Source organism: Erythrolamprus reginae, chromosome 3 (assembly GCF_031021105.1).
Source record: "Erythrolamprus reginae isolate rEryReg1 chromosome 3, rEryReg1.hap1, whole genome shotgun sequence".
Lineage (NCBI taxonomy): Eukaryota > Metazoa > Chordata > Lepidosauria > Squamata > Dipsadidae > Erythrolamprus > Erythrolamprus reginae.
Genome location: NC_091952.1, coordinates 11,533,236 through 11,552,926, shown reverse-complemented (window position 1 = coordinate 11,552,926; position 19,691 = coordinate 11,533,236). Strand labels below are relative to the sequence as shown.

General features: G+C 42.5%; 1 protein-coding gene across 1 annotated transcript in view; it reads left to right on the top strand.

Annotated features, from left to right (window-relative positions):
* Positions 1-19,691, top strand: part of LOC139163488 (NADH-quinone oxidoreductase subunit N-like) — a 196,148-nt gene that overhangs the window by 91,452 nt on the left and 85,005 nt on the right. The window contains 1 exon segment of the mRNA XM_070744286.1: positions 5,222-5,611. Within this exon segment, the coding sequence (XP_070600387.1) occupies positions 5,222-5,611 (390 nt within the window).

The window sequence follows — 19,691 nt, the reverse complement described above, 5'->3', positions numbered from 1 at the left end:
TCTCTTTGAGGTGAGGAGAGGCCAGGCACCCGAACCCTAACCCTTGACGTGAGTGACATCAAGTTGGCCACCTTTAAGCCAGTCACATGACCTTTAAGCCAATTTGCTTTTTAATGAGGAACCTTGTTTAAACCAAGTTAATGGCCTTTTAAGCTTTCTCTGCATGAGTAGGTGTTCATTTTTTGAATAGTAAGAATTATATGTCATGGGGGGAGGGACGGGGGCAGTAGTTGGTTGCTATCGGTGCAGGAAAAGACAGCGCACCAGTAGTGAACGCTGCACTGCGCATGTAGCTTCAGGTCTCTTGGTGCGCATGTACAAGTCCCAACATGTATGTACAGTATGTATATATGCATTCATTCATTCATTCATTCATTCATTCATTCATTCATTCATTCATTCATTCATTCATTCATTCATTCAATGTTTTTATGTCGCTCTTCTCCTTAGACTCAGGGCAGCTTACAACATGTTAGCAATAGCACTTTTCAACAGAGCCAGCATATTGCCCCCACAATCCGGGTCCTCATTTTACCCACCTCAGAAGGATGGAAGGCTGAGTCAACCTTGAGCCGGTGATGAGATGTGAACCGCTGACCTGCAGATCTAGCAGTCAGCTTTAGTGGCCTGCAGTACTGCGCTCTACCCACTGCGCCACCTTGGCTCTTTGCTACAGGAGTGTTTACAGGAGTAAAATATCAAGATGTCAGCCTCAAATCTCAAGGGAAGCTCCGCCCCTTTGTAGTGCAAATCCAAAAGGGGCGGGGATTTATTGAAGGATGGAAGCTGCCAATTTGACATTCTTGGTTCCTATATTTATTAATTTATGAATTAATTTATTATTTAGGTTTGTATGCCGCCCTTCCCCAAGGGCTTGGGGCGAATCACAGCATATAATATAACAATATAACACAGGCAAATCTATTTCAATTTAAAATTACAGTTTAAAAAATTCCAATATTAAAAGCAATCATACTAGTTCAATCATACAACATATATCTCATTTCGTTGGCCAGGGGGCTGAGACCTAATTGCCCCAAGCCTGGTGACATAGGTGGGTCTTAAGACTCTTACAGAAGGCAAGGAGGGTGGGGGCAGTGCAAATCTCTGGAGGGAGCTGATTCCAGAGGGTCAGGGCCCCCACAGAAAAGGCTCTTTCCCTAAGTTGCGCTAAATGACATTGTCTGGCTGTTGGGACCTGGAGAAGGTCAACTCTGTGGGACCTAACTTGGACCTAGCTGGGACTCATACAGCAGAAGGCGGTCCCTCAATTAATCTGGCCCGATGCTATGCAGGACTTTATAGGTCACTACCTGTTGTGGTTGGCTCTGGCCCAGCTCCTGCCCCATGGAATGTAGAGGTAGACGCAGGAGAAACTTCAACATGTCACAGGCCTGTGTTATTGCCGACAGAATCAGTTCAGAGTTTAGTTTCCTTGAACGAAGAAGAAGGTGGGAGTGACTCGGCAGAGGAGGGCTTGGCACACAGCCCAGGCAGTCAATCTCCCTTATCTTCCATTGATTCGGATGAAGACGTTTTGGACCCACGCAAGCGCAGAATTATGCGTAGAAGAGACCAAGCAAGGCCATATTACAGGAGATAAGAGCGGACACCTGTGTTTGGGTGGGGCTCCAGTAATTAGGGCTGCTGCTATAAATAGCAGCATGTGGGTTTGGCCATTGTGGAAGAGTATCTGATCGCAGTTCATCAGGAATCCTGTGTTGCTGGTTTCTGGACTTTGTTTGTTGATTTTTCACGCCTTTGAAAACAAAGCAGAGCAACGTGTGTGTGTGTGTGTGTCACTTCCTTGGAAGAAGAAGGGGTGTGAAGTTTCTTCACAGCTGCTAGCTAAGTACTTAAGGACTGCTTAAGGTTAATTGTACAGACTACCCGGTTGTTTTGGGACGAGAGCTCTTTGCAATACAAAAAGAGTGCTTAGTTTATTTTGAATTTTTGGATAAAGAACATTGTTTTGAATTTTCAAACGTATGTGTGTCTGAAATTTGTACCCTTGAATTTTCGGGAGGCTCCTACCAGAGAGCCCGGCAGAACACTACCAACACTTTGAATTGTGTGCGGAAACCAATCGGCAACCAATGCAGTCCGTGGAGTGTTGGAGAAATATGGACATACCTAGGCCCATGACCGCTCTCGCGCGCCTCTTCAAATCATAGACTTTGGAAGAACTTTCATGGTTGAACTGTCATTGTTTTATTAGTTGCTGTCTAATTTTTTACTATGCCTTATGAATATTGTGCTGCTCTTCTATTGAAATTACCCCTTTATTTTCTGCAAAATATTCCCAGGACAATTAAACGCATTTGTAAAACTGTTGCAATGACAATAAACAAAATTTAGTGGCAAGTAAGCATCGTTCCCACGTTCATTTTGCCAGACTGCACTGAAGACTTTTGAAAAGATAAAGGGGTAAAGATGTCTTTCAATGGAGGCCAACTTTCAGGATTCCAGGGGCATGTCTTTCGTCCATAGCTTTGGTCACAAAATCTTGTTACTGATTTCTTCCAGAATGGTCTTTTCAACTGCCTAGTATAATCTACAATCCTAGGCTCTCCTGGAGGACTCCTATCCAGGTCTCATTTCACTTCTGAGGTGTCCACAGTATAAGAGTAAAGAAGTCACATGAAGTGAAAATTGAACGGGCCAAAGACGGGCTACAAGAATGGTGGAAGGTCTTAAGCATAAAACTTATCAGGAAAGACTTAATGAACTCAATCTGTATAGTCTGGAGGACAGAAGGAAAAGGAGGGACATGATCAAAACATTTAAATATGTTAAAGGGTTAAATAAGGGAAGTGTTTTTAATAGGAAAATGAACACAAGAACAAGGGGGCACAATCTGATGTTAGTTGGTGAAAAGATCAGAAGCAACATGAGAAAATATTATTTTACTGAAAGAGTAGTAGATCCTTGGAACAAACTTCCAGCAAACGTGGTTGGTAAATCCACAGTAACTGAATTTAAACATGCCTGGGATAAACATATATCCATTGTAAGATAAAATACAGGAAATAGTATAAGGGCAGACTAGATGGACCATGAGGTCTTTTTCTGCCGTCAGTCTTCTATGTTTCTAAGTGATTTCACATGAAGAGTGAAGAGTGTTAATACCACTTTATAAGGCCTTGGTAAGGCCATACTTGGAGTACTGCATTCAGTTTTGGTCACCATGATGCAAAAAGGATGTTGAGACTCTAGAAAGAGTGCAGAGAAGAGCAAGAAAGATGATTAGGGGACTGGAGGCTAAAACATATGAAGAACAGTGGCAGGAACTGGGTATGTCTATTTTAATGAAAAGAAGGACCAGCAGAGGCATGATAGTAGTGTTCCAATATCTCAGGGGTTGCCACAAAGAAGAATGAGTCAACCTATTCTCCAAAGACCCTGAGGGTAGAACAAGAAGTAATGGGTGGAAACTAAACAATGAGACAAGCAACTTAGAACCAAGGTGAAAATTCCTGATAGAACATAGAAACATAGAAGATTGACAGCAAAAAATGACCTCATGGTCCATCTAGCCTGCCTTTATATTATTTCCTGTATTTTATCTTAGGATGGATATAAGGTATATTTATCCCAGGCATGTTTAAATTCAGTTACTGTGGATTTACCAACCATGTCTGCTGGAAGTTTGTTCCAAGGATCTACTACTCTTTCAGTAAAATAATATTTTCTCATGTTGCTTCTGATCTTGCCCCCAACTAACTTCAGATTGTGCCCTTTTGTTCTTGTGTTCACTTTCCTATTAAAAACACTTCCCTCCTGAACCTTATTTAACCCTTTAACATATTTAAATATTTCATTCATGTCTCTCTTTTTCCTTCTGTCCTCCAGACTATACAGATTGAGTTCATTAAGTCTTTCCTGATAAGTTTTATGCTTAAGACCTTCCACCATTCTTGTAGCCCATCTTTGGATCTGTTCAATTTTGTCAAATATCTTTAATATTAATCAGTGGAACAGCTTGCCTCCAGAAGTTGTGAATGCTTCACCACTGGAAGTTTTTAAGAAGATGTCGGATAACCATCTGTCTGAAATAGTGTAGGGTTTCCTGCCTAAGAAGGGAGTTGGACTAGAAGACCTCCAAGGTCCCTTTTCAACTCCGTTCTGCCTCATCCGGGCAGTAGCCCACCCCTGGGTAGAGGTACCACTGTATTTCAAATTGTCTGATTCTTTTTCCCAAGCAGGTACCAACCCTGCATTTTCTGTTGAGTAATGGGCTGAGCTGGTTGCCAACACTGTTATTCTTATTGCAAAATCAACAACCATAAGCAAAATGACAGTGGTTCAGTGCTGTCATAAAGCTGGAATGGTGCCTGCGTCGCGCGCAATTGAGGGTCTTAAAATCTAATTACTTCTCTGTGACACTGAATGTATATGATCGTGTAAAACCACCCTGGCAAGTGATTGCCGCCTGGAATAAAGGAAAACAAATGAGGTTCCGTAATAAGTTGGGGGCCATAATTCTGAATCTGCAAGGAAGCATGGACAGATGAAGTTTAATACAGATTGTTAAATCCCCTAATAAGAAGAGGGGTGATTAATTCTTGTCCTCTCGCCTACGGGAAAATCAAAGCGGCGCTTAGCAGGGGAGAGGCAGATGGGAATCGCTCTTGATGGCAAAGAGTGCTGCAGAGAAGTCAGGGATGAGGATCAGGGATGAGAAAGGGTTAGAAGGGACAAATTTTTTTCAGAATAAAAGAATAAACGGTCAACTTCTTTTGCCTTTAAGACGGTAGATAAGGAGACTCTCCGGGAAGAAGTAGCTAGAAGCAAGCCATCTTCCTTATCTCTGAAAGGCTATTTTTCTTCATTTTTCTTTCCTGCATTTGTTGACCCCTTCCGTTGCATCTGAGGAAGTGAGCTGCTTCTTTTAAATCTTATGTCGATCAGTGGGAAAACCCACGTTGGTCTAATGCTGTGATGGTGAGCCTATGGGAGGGCACACGAGACTTTTCTATGTTTCAGCTCCAGCGTGCATGCGTGTGCTGGCCAGCTGATTTTTGGCCTTGAGAAAGGCCATTTCATCCTCCAGGCCCTTCAGGGAAGCTTCTCTGAAATCCCGGAGGCAAAAAAAAAATCCCCCAACAACTTCCGGTCTATCAATCTATCCATGTATCTATCCATGTATCTATCCATGTATCTATGTATCTATGTATCTATGTATCTATCTATCTATCTATGTATCTATCTATCTATCTATCTATCTATCTATCTATCTATCTATCTATCTATCTATCTATCTATCCATCCAGTCTTGTCTGTCTGTCTGTCTGTCTGTCTGTCTATCTAATCTATCTATCTATCTATCTATCTATCTATCTATCTATCTATCTATCTATCTATCTATCTATCTATCTATCTATCTATCTAATCTATCTTATCTATCTATCTATCTATCTATCTATCTATCTATCTATCTATCTATCTATCTAATCTATCTAATCTATCTATCTATCTATCTATCTATCTATCTATCTATCTATCTATCTATCTATCTATCTATCTATCTATCTATCTAATCTATCTAATCTATCTATCTATCTATCTATCTATCTATCTATCTATCTATCTATCTATCTATCTAATCTACGTAATCTAGCTATCTGTCTATTGGATTTGTATGCTGCCCCTCTCCAAGGACTTTGGCCGACTCACAACTTATCAAAGAAAACATCTGAATCCAATTAATGTAATTAAAAAACATAAAAGTTCTAATATAATAAAAACATTCATTACCATTCACTCTGTCACACACCCAAATAGTTTGTCCATTTGGGCATTTTTTTCATCCACTAGCAGTGGTGGGTCCATACTGGTGTGGTCCAGAGAGCCACACTGGTATGCACCCAGTGATGGGCTCCTACAGGTACGGTCAGGTACGCAGAACTGATACCAAAATTTTGAATTTTTTCCTTTTTTTCCCCTTCTGGGCTCGGGGTATATTTTTCCTATTGCAGTAAATGAGGTTGAATGTGTATAATTTTAGAAGGGCTGTGCATGTGTGTGTGTGTACATACACATACAGTTTATATAGTAGATAATGTATATTTTTGTGTGCCTGTGTGTAATATGTATGTACACATATGGCATATATACACAGAATTAAATTGTATATGTTGGATGTTCAGTCATAATAAATAGATATGAAAACTGTAGCTCTTTCAGGCGAGGAGAGTCCTGGCACCCTAACCCTAACCCAAACCCTTGATCTGAGTGATGTCACGTTGGCCACTTTTAAGCCAGTCACATGACCTTTAAGCCAACCCCAGTCACATGATCGTCAAGCCACTCCCACCTGGTCACATGGTTGGCAAACCACACCCACAAAATAAGCCATACCCCACAGTGTTGGAGTAAAAACTTTTGTAGCCCTTCACTGTATGCACCCACTGATTTTCGGTAATTTTTTTTTTGGGTGACTCCGTGTGGAAGAAGGCCCCAGCTATGGTTCAGATGAAGAATAAAGGTCAGCATTGAGATGGGGCGGGGCGGGCAGAAGGGCTTCTTCCGACATGGAGATGGAAAATCTGTGGGTTCATACCGATGCAACTCTCTGCACCACATCAGTATGAACCCACCACTGCCTACCAGGCTTCAGAAAGGCCTGTGCGCATGTATGGGGGGGCAGCACATGGGATGCACGTGCGTGGGGAGGAAGGAAGGGGTGTGGGCATATGTACTCACGCTACCACATCCACATACCCCCCTTTTGGCACACAAATCATTACTGGTCGAATTGTAGTCCTGCCTTAAGCATGAAAGTCAGCCCTGGGCACGTCACAAAATATCCAACTTTAGAAACACAGAAGTCTGATGGCAGAAAAAGTCCTCATGGTCCATCTAGTCTGCTCTTATACTATTTTCTGTATTTTATTTTAGGATGGATATATGTTCATCCCAGGCATGTTTAAATTCAGTTACTGTGGATTTACCAACCACGTCTGCTGGAAATTTGTTCCAAGCATCCACTACTCTTTCAGTAAAATAATATTTTCTCATGTTGCTTTTGATCTTCCCCCCAACTAACTTCAGATTGTGCCCCCTTGTTCTTGTGTTCACTTTCCTATTAAAAACACTTCCCTCCTGGACCTTATTTAACCCTTTGACATATTTAAATGTTTCGATCATGTCCCCCCTTTTCCTTCTGTCCTCCAGACTATCCAGATTGAGTTCATTAAGCCTTTCATGATACGTTTTATGCTTAAGACCTTCCACCCTTTTTGTAGCCCGTCTTTTGACCCGTTCAATTTTGTCAATTGTAGGTGAGGTCTCCAGAACTGAACACAGTGTTCCAAATGTGGTCTCACCAGTGCTCTATACAGTGGGATCACAATCTCCCTCTTCCTGCTTGTTATACCTCTAGCTATGCAGCCAAGCATCCTACTTGCTTTTCCTACCGCCTGACCACACTGCTCACCCATTTTGAGACTGTCAGAAATCACTACCCCTAAATCCTTCTCTTCTGAAGCTTTTGCTAACACAGAACTGCCAATACAATACTCAGATTGAGGATTCCTTTTCCCCAAGTGCATTATTTAATATTTAATATTTATGTTTTTTTCTTTTTCTGTGTGAGTTTAATTGTTTGTATTTTGTGTGTTTAAATAAAGTTTACTTTTATAATTTTTTTTAAAAAAGTAAAAACGATCGTATTTGCTTGCACCTTTGCAGGATAGCTGTACCTTTCGTATAACCTATCCGTGCATTTTGAAGAAACTCATCCCCCTTTAAAAAAAAAATAAAACAATGATGAACCCAGCAACTTTCTATCAAAAATGGTGATGGTTTTATTTTTATGGGACTATTATTCAGACCTCTCAATTTCCATCCATACAACCTGGCTGGCCCTCTTCCCACCTTTGGGTCAGGAGGTGAGGGCAGAATTAATTCCCCATGCCGAGAGACTGCAATGCAGGGTCTATGCAGCGTCCTTTCTCTATATATATTTCTCAAGAGAGTGAGAGAGAGAGAGAGAGAGAGAGAGAGAGAGAGAGAGAGAGAGAGAGAGAGAGAGAGAGGGATAGATAAAAACGGGAGCGTACACATTTGCAGCTTCCTGACTTTGGGTGAGAAGGTCACTTCCAAGAAATCTCTCCGTTGCAGCCACAGAAAGAGTTTCTACACAACGTGGATATATTTTATTTATTTATTTATTTGATGGATTTCTATGCCGCCCCTCTCTGAAGACTCGGGTCGGCTTACAACATATTAGAAAAACAATAAATTACAATATAAACAACTGAATATTAATAATGAACAATACTGTGAAATCTTATTTATTTTTATTTATTTTATTTATTCATTTGTCCAATACACAAATACATAGGAAGAAAAATAGACATGTAGTAATATATATAGGGGTAAAGTGAACTTAGAGGAGAGGATATATGAAAGAAAGAAAATATATATGATAAGTGAGAGAAAGGGAAGACAATTGGACAGAGGATGAAAGACACACCAGTGCACTTATGCATGCCCCTTACTGGCCTCTTAGAAACCTGGAAAGGTCAATCGTGGATAGTCTAAGGGAGAAATGTTGGGGGTTAGGGGTTGACACAATTGAGTCCGGCAATGAATTTCATGCTTCGATAACTTGATTGTTGAAATCATATTTTTTACAGTCAAGTTTGGCGTGGTTCGTATTAAGTTTGAATCTGTTGCGTGCTCATGTGTTGTTGCGGTTGAAGCTGAAGTAGTCATTGACCGGTAGGACGTTGCAGCATATGATCTTGTGGGCAATACTCAAATCGTGTTTTAGGCGCTGTAGTTCTAGGCTTTCTAGGTCCAGGATTGTTAGTCTATTTTCGTAGGATATTCTGTTTCGAGTGGAGGAGTGAAGGACTCTTCTGGTGAAATATCTTTGGACATTTTCAATGGTGTTGATGTCTGAGATATGGTATGGGTTCCAGACAGATGAGCAGTAGTCCAGGATGGGTCTGGCAAAAATTTTGTAGGCTCTTGTGAGTAGTGTGAGGTTGCCTGAGTAGAAGCTGCGTAGGATCAGGTTAACAACTCTAGAAGCTTTTTTGGCGATATTGTTGCAGTGGGTTTTAGCACTTAGGTCATTCAATATTAGTATTCCAAGGTCTTTTACTGAGTGTGGGTTGGCAGTGAGAGATTGTTTACTCAGTTTGTATGTGCGGTTTGGATTTGTTTTGCCGATGTGGAGGGTAGAGCATTTGTTGGTTGATATTTGAAGTTGCCAGGTGTTAGACCAGTCTGAGACAAAGTCCAGGTCTTTTTGGAGAGTGAGTGTGTTGTCAGTGGTGTTGAAAATTTTCACATCATCGCCAAAAAGGACACAGTTGCTTTCGATATGGTCACAGAGGTCATTGATGTAGAGAATGAAGAGGGTAGGACCTAGTACGCTTCCCTGGGGAACACCACTTAATCAGCAATTTCAACATAGCATTATTTTGTTTAGCAAGACTAAACATGGTTTCCAGAGTTTGTTTGTTTGTTTGTTTGTTTGTTTGTTTACTTCCTTCCTTCCTTCCTTCCTTCCTTCCTTCCTTCCTTCCTTCCTTACTTACTTACTTACTTACTTACTTACTTATTTAGTTATCATACAAATATAGTATTGTATTGTAAGTTTAACATAATATAAGTATAAAGTAGAGATAGAAAAGATAAAAAAGACATTAGGACAGGAACGGTAGGCACAAAGGTGCACTTTATTTTTATTTTTGTTTAGGAAAAGCTGGAGGCTCAAGCCTTGGGAACAAATATCTGTCTCATTTCAGAAAGGATGGAAGAGAAGAAAGGAGACATCGTATTCATTTGTAGAAAGTAATGATGATAAAAAGTATCTCTCCTTATTCTTTCACAAACTTCCCCCCAGCTGCTCTCCTGTGACTTGAGGATAACGGTGGAGATGATTTTGGACACCTCTGTCCATAATTCTAGGATCCCAGTCATTTCCCTGAATGATAAAATGACCATTATCACGCCGGAGAATAGCTGGAGATGCAAAACTCCATCTGCAATTCTTTGTGTCAGCCGGATGAGAGATTATGGCGAAAGGTCAGAGTCGTCAGAAAGAGAGGCTTCGTCAGCCTTTTTTTCAAAGTAAATTTAAGCCCAGCTTTTAAATGACCTCCCGGAAGAGACAAAAGGGTTCCCAAGCTTTTTCTTCGATGCCCCTTTCATCCCTGAGAAGCCACCTTAGCCAGAATTTGAGGTGATTCCTGTAGCTATTTATGGTATTGAAAGAAGTACATTGGAACCGGGGGGGGGGGAGGGGGCTTGGGGGGCTGTTAAGAGCAGGGGGTCAAAAACGTCAAGATGGCCGTAACAGCTGCATAATGAATGTCACTGCAGTGGGCGGGGCTTCCATCACCTCAGGGGCTGACAAAAAAAATCAAGATGGCGGCCATGACAGTGTGATCAAAGCTCCTCAGATTTTTATTTAATGTAAGCACAGGCAGAGCTTCAATTGTATTGGTGTGATCAGGGCTCCTTGTCTTTGGCCCTACCAGTGCGCCCTCCGAGGCCATCGTGGGTGCACGGGTGTCCGGTGGGTGCACACGTGCCCGTTGGAGTGAGATTTGGCTTCTGCGCATAAGCATGTGAGGATGCGCACACGAGCGAGATATCGGCTGTTTTTGCCGATATTTTTGCTTCCGCGCATGCGAGCATTGCTGAAATCTCGCTGCAGCGAGCGCCCTCACACAATATTTCACTTGCTGCACATGCACAGAAGTAAAATCCCATGTGGGATGCGGGGGCACATGTGTGCGCATCCCGGAATTTCCTTCCGGGAAGAGCACCTGACCGCACCATCTGCTGCCCACCATTGGGTGTGATCTTCGTTTTCACTATTTTGACCATGTCCTTCAGAACCCTTGACAATTCCTGATGTCTTTTTTTGGGGGGTGCTTTTTGTTCCTCCTGAAAATGATTTGATTTTCCCCCCACACTTCTTCATACCACAAGGAGTCCTCGACTTATGACCGCAGTTGAGTTAAAAATTGATGTGGTTAAGAGCCTTCTCTGTGGCAGCCCCGACCCTCTGGAACCAGCTCCCTCCAGAGATTAGGATTGCCCCCACCCTCCTTGCCTTTCATAAACTCCTTAAAACCCACCTCTGCCATCAAGCATGGGGGAACTGAGATATCTCCCCTTGCCTATGTAGTTTTGTGTATGGTATGTTTGTTTGTATGATTTTTAAATAATGGGTTTTTAGACTTTTAATATTATATTTGTTATTTTAGACTTTTAATATTAGATTTGTTACTGTATATTGTTTTGTCCTCCAGATGCTTCAGGGAAGTTTCCCTGAAACCCCAGAGTGTAAAAAATAACACAATGGGCAAATCGGAACCCCATTTTCTGAACTTCCAGTGTGCTTTTGTGTTGTTTTTTGCACTCCAAAGGGTTCAGGGAAGCTTCCTGAAGGCGTGAAGTGCAAAAAAACAGCATAATGGCAAACTGGAAATGCGTTTTTCGAGCGTATGATTTGCCGTTGTGGCCAGCTGATTTTTGGCCTTGGGAAATGCCATTTTGTCCTCCAGATGCTTCAGGGAAGTTTCCCTGAAACCCCAGAGTGTAAAAAATAACACAATGGGAAAATCAGGACCCCATTTTCTGAACTTCCGGTGTGCTTTTGTGTTGTTTTTTGCACTCCAGAGAGTTTAGGGAAGCTTCCTGAAGCCCCAGAGTGCAAAAAACAGCACAACGGGCAAACCGGAAGTGCGTTTTCCTGAACTTCCGGTTTGCCCATTTGGGCATTTTTTTCACCTACCAGGCTTCAGAAAGGCCTGCACATATGTGCGGTGTGGGGTGTGCATGTTTGTGTGGGGGAGGGAAGGGGTGTGGGCATGTGCACGCATGCTAGCACACACACACCACACCCCTTTTTGCATACAAACCAAAAATGATTTGCCATCACTGGCATAGGATCTCCTGCTTGAGCAGTGGGTTGGACTAGAAGACCTCTGAGGTCCCCTCCCATTCTGTTATTCTGTCACTTGTAAATAAAGTTGGACCATGTTTGATGGGCCGAAGAATCCTATCGACCCAGCCTGCGCAGGACAATGTCAAAATAATAAAATGCCGATCCAGCAACCTTGTCCGAGAAACAAATCGGAAAGTCTTCAGCTTCCCTAAGCCAATAAGGAAAGATCAGGACATTTATTACCTTGAATAAAAAAGCATCTATCATCTGCAAAATAAAATCCCCGCTACAACGAAGCTACTTTCTCCGCCGATAAAATGTAATGTCATCGAACAGTGATGAACATTCTAATTGCTCAAGAAAATGGATGAGACCCTGGGCTGAAATTGTGGGTTTCAGGCAGGATCTGATCTATCAAAGAAAGATGTGAAGAGAGAAACAGTTTTGCTGAGCAGGCAGGACGGCTGCAAGCTGGGAATCCGAGAAAGGAGAATATCCACAAACTTGGAGAAAACAGGAAGCCAAAGACAGAGGGCAGATCAGAGGACGCTGGTGGTCTATCCATAGTCTGAGGCCCCTACCAATTCTGGGGGAGAAGGAATGGGAACATGGATGCCCCCAGGAGAAGGCCAAAATCTGCAAGACGTTGGGGTGCAGCCAGTAATGGGCAGCCAAACTTTTACTGCCACACTGTGATCGGCACTCATTTGCCTAACTACCCAGCCTGAGGCAGGGGGGGCGACTCAGGAAGGAGAGCGTGGGAAACGCGATGCAAATTGTCACCCCAGAGAGCAACACTGGTGAGGTTGTAAGTTGAGGACTTAACAGTTCACTTGAATGATGATGATTGTTCAAGCCACTCCCATCTGGTCACATGGCTGACAAGCCACTCCTACCCAGTCACATGACCACCAAGCCACACCCACAAAATAAGACACACCCACAGTGTGGCAGTAAAAATTTTGGCTGCCCATTACTGGATGCAAGTATGTGTAGAGCACAAGTTGAGGCCTGGGGAGAGCGAAAAACAAGCCCACCAGAAGTTAGGGAAGGCTAGGAACAGGCATATTTCTGGCCTCCAGAGGGCCTCCAGAGCCCAGGGAAGCCCATTTTCTCCCTCACAGAGGCTCAAGGAAAGCCTTCGAGGCCTGGGGAACAGAGTGGTAGTAATTTTTCCCATGTGCACCCAGCTACGCGTCCCCAATGTGCTCACACATGCCCACAAGTGAGATTTGGCTTGCTGGTGCGAGTGAGATTTCGGTGATTTTTACATGGACGCAAGGAAAAATATCTGTGAAAATTGCCGAAATCTCGCTCATGCGCACATCCTCAGGCGATGCTTGGGTTTGGGTGCATGCTCAGAAGCTGAATCTCACGCTGATGCACATGCACCTGCTCGTCACCCATTTGTGCGCAAAAATCCCCCCCATAGTGCAGGAGACCAACTAGGCCACGCCCACCATGGCCACACCCACCCAGCAACCGGGCAGAGACCCCTCCTTGCTAAAGTTTTTGAAGAAAAGGAATCCTCAATCTGAGTATTGCATTGGCAGTTCTGTGTTAGCAAAAACTTCAGAAGAGAAGGATTTAGGGGTAGTGATTCCTGACAGTCTCAAAATGGGTGAGCAGTGTGGTCGGGTGGTAGGGAAAGCAAGTAGGATGCTTGGCTGCATAGCTAGAGGTATAACAAGCAGGAAGAGGGAGATTGTGATCCCCTTATATAGAGCGCTGGTGAGACCACATTTGGAATACTGTGTTCAGTTCTGGAGACCTCACCTACAAAAAGATATTGACAAAATTGAACGGGTCCAAAGACGGGCTACAAAAATGGTGGAAGGTCTTAAACATAAGACTTAATGAATTCAATCTATATAGTCTGGAGGACAGAAGGAAAAGGGGGGACATGATCAAAACATTTAAATATGTCAAAGGGTTAAATAAGGTTCAGGAGGGAAGTGTTTTTAATAGGAAGGTGAACACAAGAACAAGGGGACACAATCTGAAGTTAGTTGGGGGAAAGATCAAAAGCAATATGAGAAAATATTATTTTACTGAAAGAGTAGTAGATCCTTGGAACAAACTTCCAGCAGACGTTGGTAAATCCACAGTAACTGGATTTAAACATGCCTGGGATAATGATAGATCCATCCTAAGATAAAATACAGAAAATAGTATAAGGGCAGTCTAGATGGACCATGGGGTCTTTTTCTGCCATCAGTCTTCTTCTATGTTTCTATTTTTCTAAGCCCAGGCCTGGATCAAAAGCAAAAGTTTTCTCCTTGAATTAAGACCAACCTCTGGCGTCTGCCACCGCTCCATTCATTCCCGTTCACCATTCAGCTCATTTGCTGCATTTTGGAGGAAGCGCAGAGTAAGCCTGACTCAGCAGATTTGCCCCTTGGCCAGGGGAAAAAGAAAAAAGAAACCCACGCTTCCAATTAGGATGCCCCTCACTCATTTACGCTCCATTTAAATGTTAAAAGACAAGAGTTTCATGGGGTTTTAATGGCCCCATTACTTCCATTCTGTAACCCGAGGTGAAGATTTTGATGGGACCCTCTTCCAAGGTATTTTAAAGGTTAGATGAACAATTAGATTCGTGCCTCCCATAATCTTATAATCTTTCATTTCTTCACATTTAGGGGAGAGAAAAAATGTGTGTGGGGGAGATAATTCTTTTCCCTTGCTTAGTTTGAAAGTGATTTTCCTAAGATACAGGCAGTCCCCGATTTACAACGGTTCGTTTAGTGACCGTTCAAAGTTACAACAGCACTGAAAAATGTGACTTCTGTGTTGTGGCCCTTCATTCAGCCAGGATAAGGTGGGACTGTTCACCAGCTCCAAGCCTGCCGAAAAAAACCATGATTTTATGCCCTTTCAGAAGGCTAGGAGGGTGGGGATTGTGCAGATCTCAGGGGGAGTGGATTTTCTTCCATTGGCTTCCCACTACATGATAGTAATACCAACTTTCCCCGCGAACATTCCCCGCGAGAGCTAAGTAACCTGTAACCTTACTTTCCGGATAACCCTCGTATCATGAAAGACTGGGAGAGGAGAAACTTAGCTGGAGAGGAATTCACTGTAAATTAAGCCGCCCCGAGTCCTCGGAGTGAGGCGGCATATAAACCTAATTAATAATAATAGTAATAGTAATAGTAATAGTAATAGTAGTAATAGCAATAATAATAGTAGTAGTAGTAATAACCGTAATAACAATAGTAATAACAATAACAACAACAACAACAACAACAACAACAACAATAATAATAATAATAATAATAATAATAATAATAATAATAATATAAAATAAGTTTATCAGGACGAGGACTTGGCTTACAACTGCTACAGTATCCTTGGGGTCACATGGTCAAAATTCAACACTTGACAACTGGCTCATATTTATCATTATTATTATTATTATTATTATTATTATTATTATTATTATTATTATTATCATCATTATTATTATTATTATTATTATTATTATTATTATTATTAATTAGATTTTTATGCCACCCCTCTCCGTAGACTTGGGGCGGCTCATAGCAATAATAAAAACAGTGTACAGTAACAACTCTAATATTTAAAAATATATAAAAACCCATTATTTAAAAAAGACATACACAGAAGCATACCATACATAAACTATATAGGACTGGGGGAGATGTCTCAATTCCCCCATGCCTGATGGCAGAAGTGGGTTTTAAGGAGTTTATGAAAGGCAAGGAGGGTGGGGGCAGTCCTGATCTCTGGGGGGAGCTGATTCCAGAGGGTCGGGGCTGCCACAGAGAAGGCTCTTCCCCTGGGTCCCGCCAAACGACATTGTTTAGTCGACAGGACCCGGAGAAGGCCAACTCTGTGGGACCTAACTGGTCGCTGGGATTTGTGCGGCAGGAGGGGGTCCCAGAGATATTCTGGTCTGATGCCATGAAGGGCTTTATAGGTCATAACCAACACTTTGAATTGTGACCAGAAACTGATCGGCGACCAATGCAGACTGCAGAGTGTTGGTGTAACATGGGCATACCTAGAGAAGCCCACGATTACTCTCGCAGCTGCATTCTGCATGATCTTAAATTTATGATGGGGTCATGTGATCCCTTTTGCGACCTTCTGACAAGCAAAGTCAACCACTTAACCGGGTTTCTAACTTATCAACTGCAGAGAGCTAGTTTGGTCCAGGCTCAAAGGCAAGAGACAGTGTTCCAATATCTCAGGGGTTGCCACAAAGAAGAAGGAGTCAACCTATTCTCCAAAGCATCTGAGGGTAGAACAAGAAGTAATGGGTGGAAACTAAAGAAGGAGAGAAGCAACTTAGAACTAAGGAGAAATTTCCTGACAGTTAGAACAATTAACCAGTGGAACAGCTTGCCTCCAGAAGTTGTGAATGCCCCAACACTGGAAGTTTTTAAGCAGATGTTTGATAACCATCTATCTGAAGTAGTGTAGGGTTTCCTGCCTAAGCAGGGGGTTGGACTAGAAGAACTCCAAGGTCCCTTCCAACTCTGTTGTTGTAGTACTACTACTACTACTACTACTAGTAGTAGTAGTAGTAGTAGTAGTTGTTGTTGTTGTTGTTGTTATTATTATTATTATTATTATTATTATTATTATTATTATTATTATTATACTGTGAGTTCTAGTCCAAAAAATTTACCTCAGTAGAATCGGGCAATTCTGTTCCAAAAAAAGGACATATATATATATTTAAAAATCACACCTAGCTATGCAACTTCTGAAGTAGCAAAAGTGTTTCTTTAAACTGTCTTAGATCATTTACTGAAAGGACATCTTTTAAAAAATATATAAATATAAATTGGGAGAAAAAGGACCTGAGCTGTAGAGTAATACTCTTCACATGTCTTTCACCTTTCCCATTCATTTCAAATTCGCAACAGCTCTTTTACTGTAAATTGGAAAGGGAAAAAAGTGGGCGGCCTGTTTCATCTTCATCATCATTATCTTAGCACACTGTTTAATGTTTTGGCTTAATTTCCTGACTGACGGTCCTTGGTGAGATACCACTGTCTCCAGTCTTACTAATTCATCAACTATAATGGCCTGAGAGGGTTGAAAATAGGGCAGCTGTGGGCTAGACCGAGGTCAAGGAATCCTATCTTAACGTACAAGGATATTCTGGTTTGTTGGTGTCTTCTTGACTGTGAAGTGCAGAGGAAGATTTCTCGCTGATCACCAGGTTATAAAGTTTATTTTTCTTCCTCCTAGCACATATCAACGGGAAGCCATCTTGGATGCCCTACCTTCTACTTCAGTGTTTCCTAACCTTGGCAACTTGAAGATATTTGGACTTCAACTCCCAGAATTCCCCAGCCAGCGAATGCTGGCTGGGGAATTCTGGGAGCTGAAGTCCAGATATCTTCAAGTTGCCAAGGTTGGGAAACACTGTTCTACTTCAGCCCAACAGAAAAGAAAAAAAAACGGGGTTGGAGAAAGAAAGATGCATTTTATTTATCCAGGGAGTACTTTGGGAAGATAAAAAAAAAGATGTTTCCTCTGGGAAGGGTGTGCATGTTGATCAATCCAGAATTGCACTACAGAATCAATGTGCTGTATAATTAGGGCACTCCAAGGGTAGGGAAAGGAAAAATAAAGTCGACTCCAAGGCATTGCAAGCCTCTTCAACACAAAGTGGAATATTTCATTTGGCCAAGTGTGATTATAGAAATACAAACAATTTGTTTCAGGGACATACGGTCTCAGTGTAGATGTAAAACAACAAAGTAATAATAATCACAACATCAAAATCAAAACATCAACATTTTGAGACGGTCAGAAATCACTACCCCTAAATCCTTCTCTTCTGAAGTTTTTGCTGGCAGTTCTGTGCTAGCAAAAACTTCAGAGGAGAAGGATTTAGGGGTAGTGATTTCTGACAGTCTCAAAATGGGTGAACAGTGCAGTCAGGCGGTAGGGAAAGCAAGTAGAATGCTTGGCTGCATAGCTAGAGGTATAGCAAGCAGGAAGAGGGAGATTGTGATCCTGCTGTGTAGAGCGCTGGTGAGACCACATTTGGAATACTGTGTTCAGTTCTGGAGACAGTATTCCAAGTGTGGCTTTATCAAGGCCATATAAAGTGGTATTAACACTTCACGTGATCTTGATTATATCCCTCTGTTGGTGCAGGCTAGAATTGTGTTGGCTCTTTTGGCAGCTGCTGCACACGGCTGGCTCATATTGTCCAGTCAACGAAGCAGTGGAAGTGATGTGCCGGTGCCTGGAGGCTGTTGGGGCCTGGATGGGTGTCAACAAACTCAAACTCAACCCAGACAAGACGGAGTGGCTGTGGGTCTTGCCACCCAAGGACAATTCCATCTGTCCGTCATTTACCCTGGGGGGGGCGAAACTACTGACCCCCTCAGAGAGGGTTCGCAACTTGGGCGTCCTCCTCGATCCACAGCTGACATTGGAACATCATCTTTCGGCTGTGGCGAGGAGGGCATTTGCCCAGGTTCGCCTGGTGCACCCGTTGCGGCCCTATTTGGACAGGGAGTCATTGCTCACAGTCACTCACACCCTCATCACCTCGAGGTTCGATTACTGCAACGCTCTCTACATGGGGCTACCTTTGAAAAGTGTTCGGAAACTTCAGATCGTGCAGAATGAGGCCACGAGAGCCATCGTGGGGCTCCCTAGATTCGCCCACGTTTCTGCAATATCCGTAGCCTGCACTGGCTGCCAATCGGTTTCCAGTCACAATTCAAAGTGTTGGTAATGACCTTTAAAGCCCTACATGGCATTGGGCCAAAATACATCCGGAACCGCCTTCTACCGCATGAATCCCAGCGGCCGATAAGGTCCCACAGAGTTGGCCTTCTCCGGGTCCCGTCGACCAAACAGTGTTGTTTTGTGGGCCCCAGGGGAAGAGCCTTCTCTGTGGCAGCCCCGGCCCTCTGGAATCAACTCCCCCCAGAGATTAGAACGGCCCCCACCCTCCTTGTCTTTCGCAAATTACTCAAGACCCACCTTTATCACCAGGCATGGGGGAGTTAAGATATTACAAGTTATGCATGGTATGTTTGTTTGTATGTTTGGTTTTATAATAAGGGTTTTTAGTTGTTTTATTAATTGGATTGTTACATGCTGTTTTTTATCATTGTTGTTAGCCGCCCCGAGTCTGCGGAGAGGGGCAGCATACAAATCCAATTAATAATAATAATAATAATAATAATAATAATAATAATAATAATAATAATAATAATAATATTTAAATGGTTGCCCACTAGGACTCCAAGATCCGTCTCACAGTTACTACTCAACCCTTTCTCCACCCTTCTGTCCAGCCTGCAAAGATTTCTTGTCTGATCCTTCCTTGCCTATCAGAAAAATAAAATAAAATAACCCTTCATTCCGTTTGGTGCTGTGATCAATTTCTGCTGGAGTTGTTTCTCTCTTTGACCTTCCATTTCTCTATTTACAGGCTTCATCCAGAGCTCTGTGCTCTTCATAAAATCTCTGCTTTTACAACCGCTGCTGATTCTGGCTACTTCTCTCAAGGTTATATCATTTTTTGGCTCTTAAATGGCTGTTGCTCTCATTTCAGCTGATCTATGACTGGTTTCTTTCTTTCTTTTTTCTTTTTTACACAGGCACTACAAAATCTCTGGCAGGTCCTGAAACATCTCAATTTTCCTGAGTCACAGCACTGACTTCATTTAATCCAGATATGCTGGAGTTACAGTTCCCAGAATTCAACATGGGCCATGGCTGTGCCAGATGGGAACTGTAGCCCAAGTAGAAAAAAATGTGGAGGAAG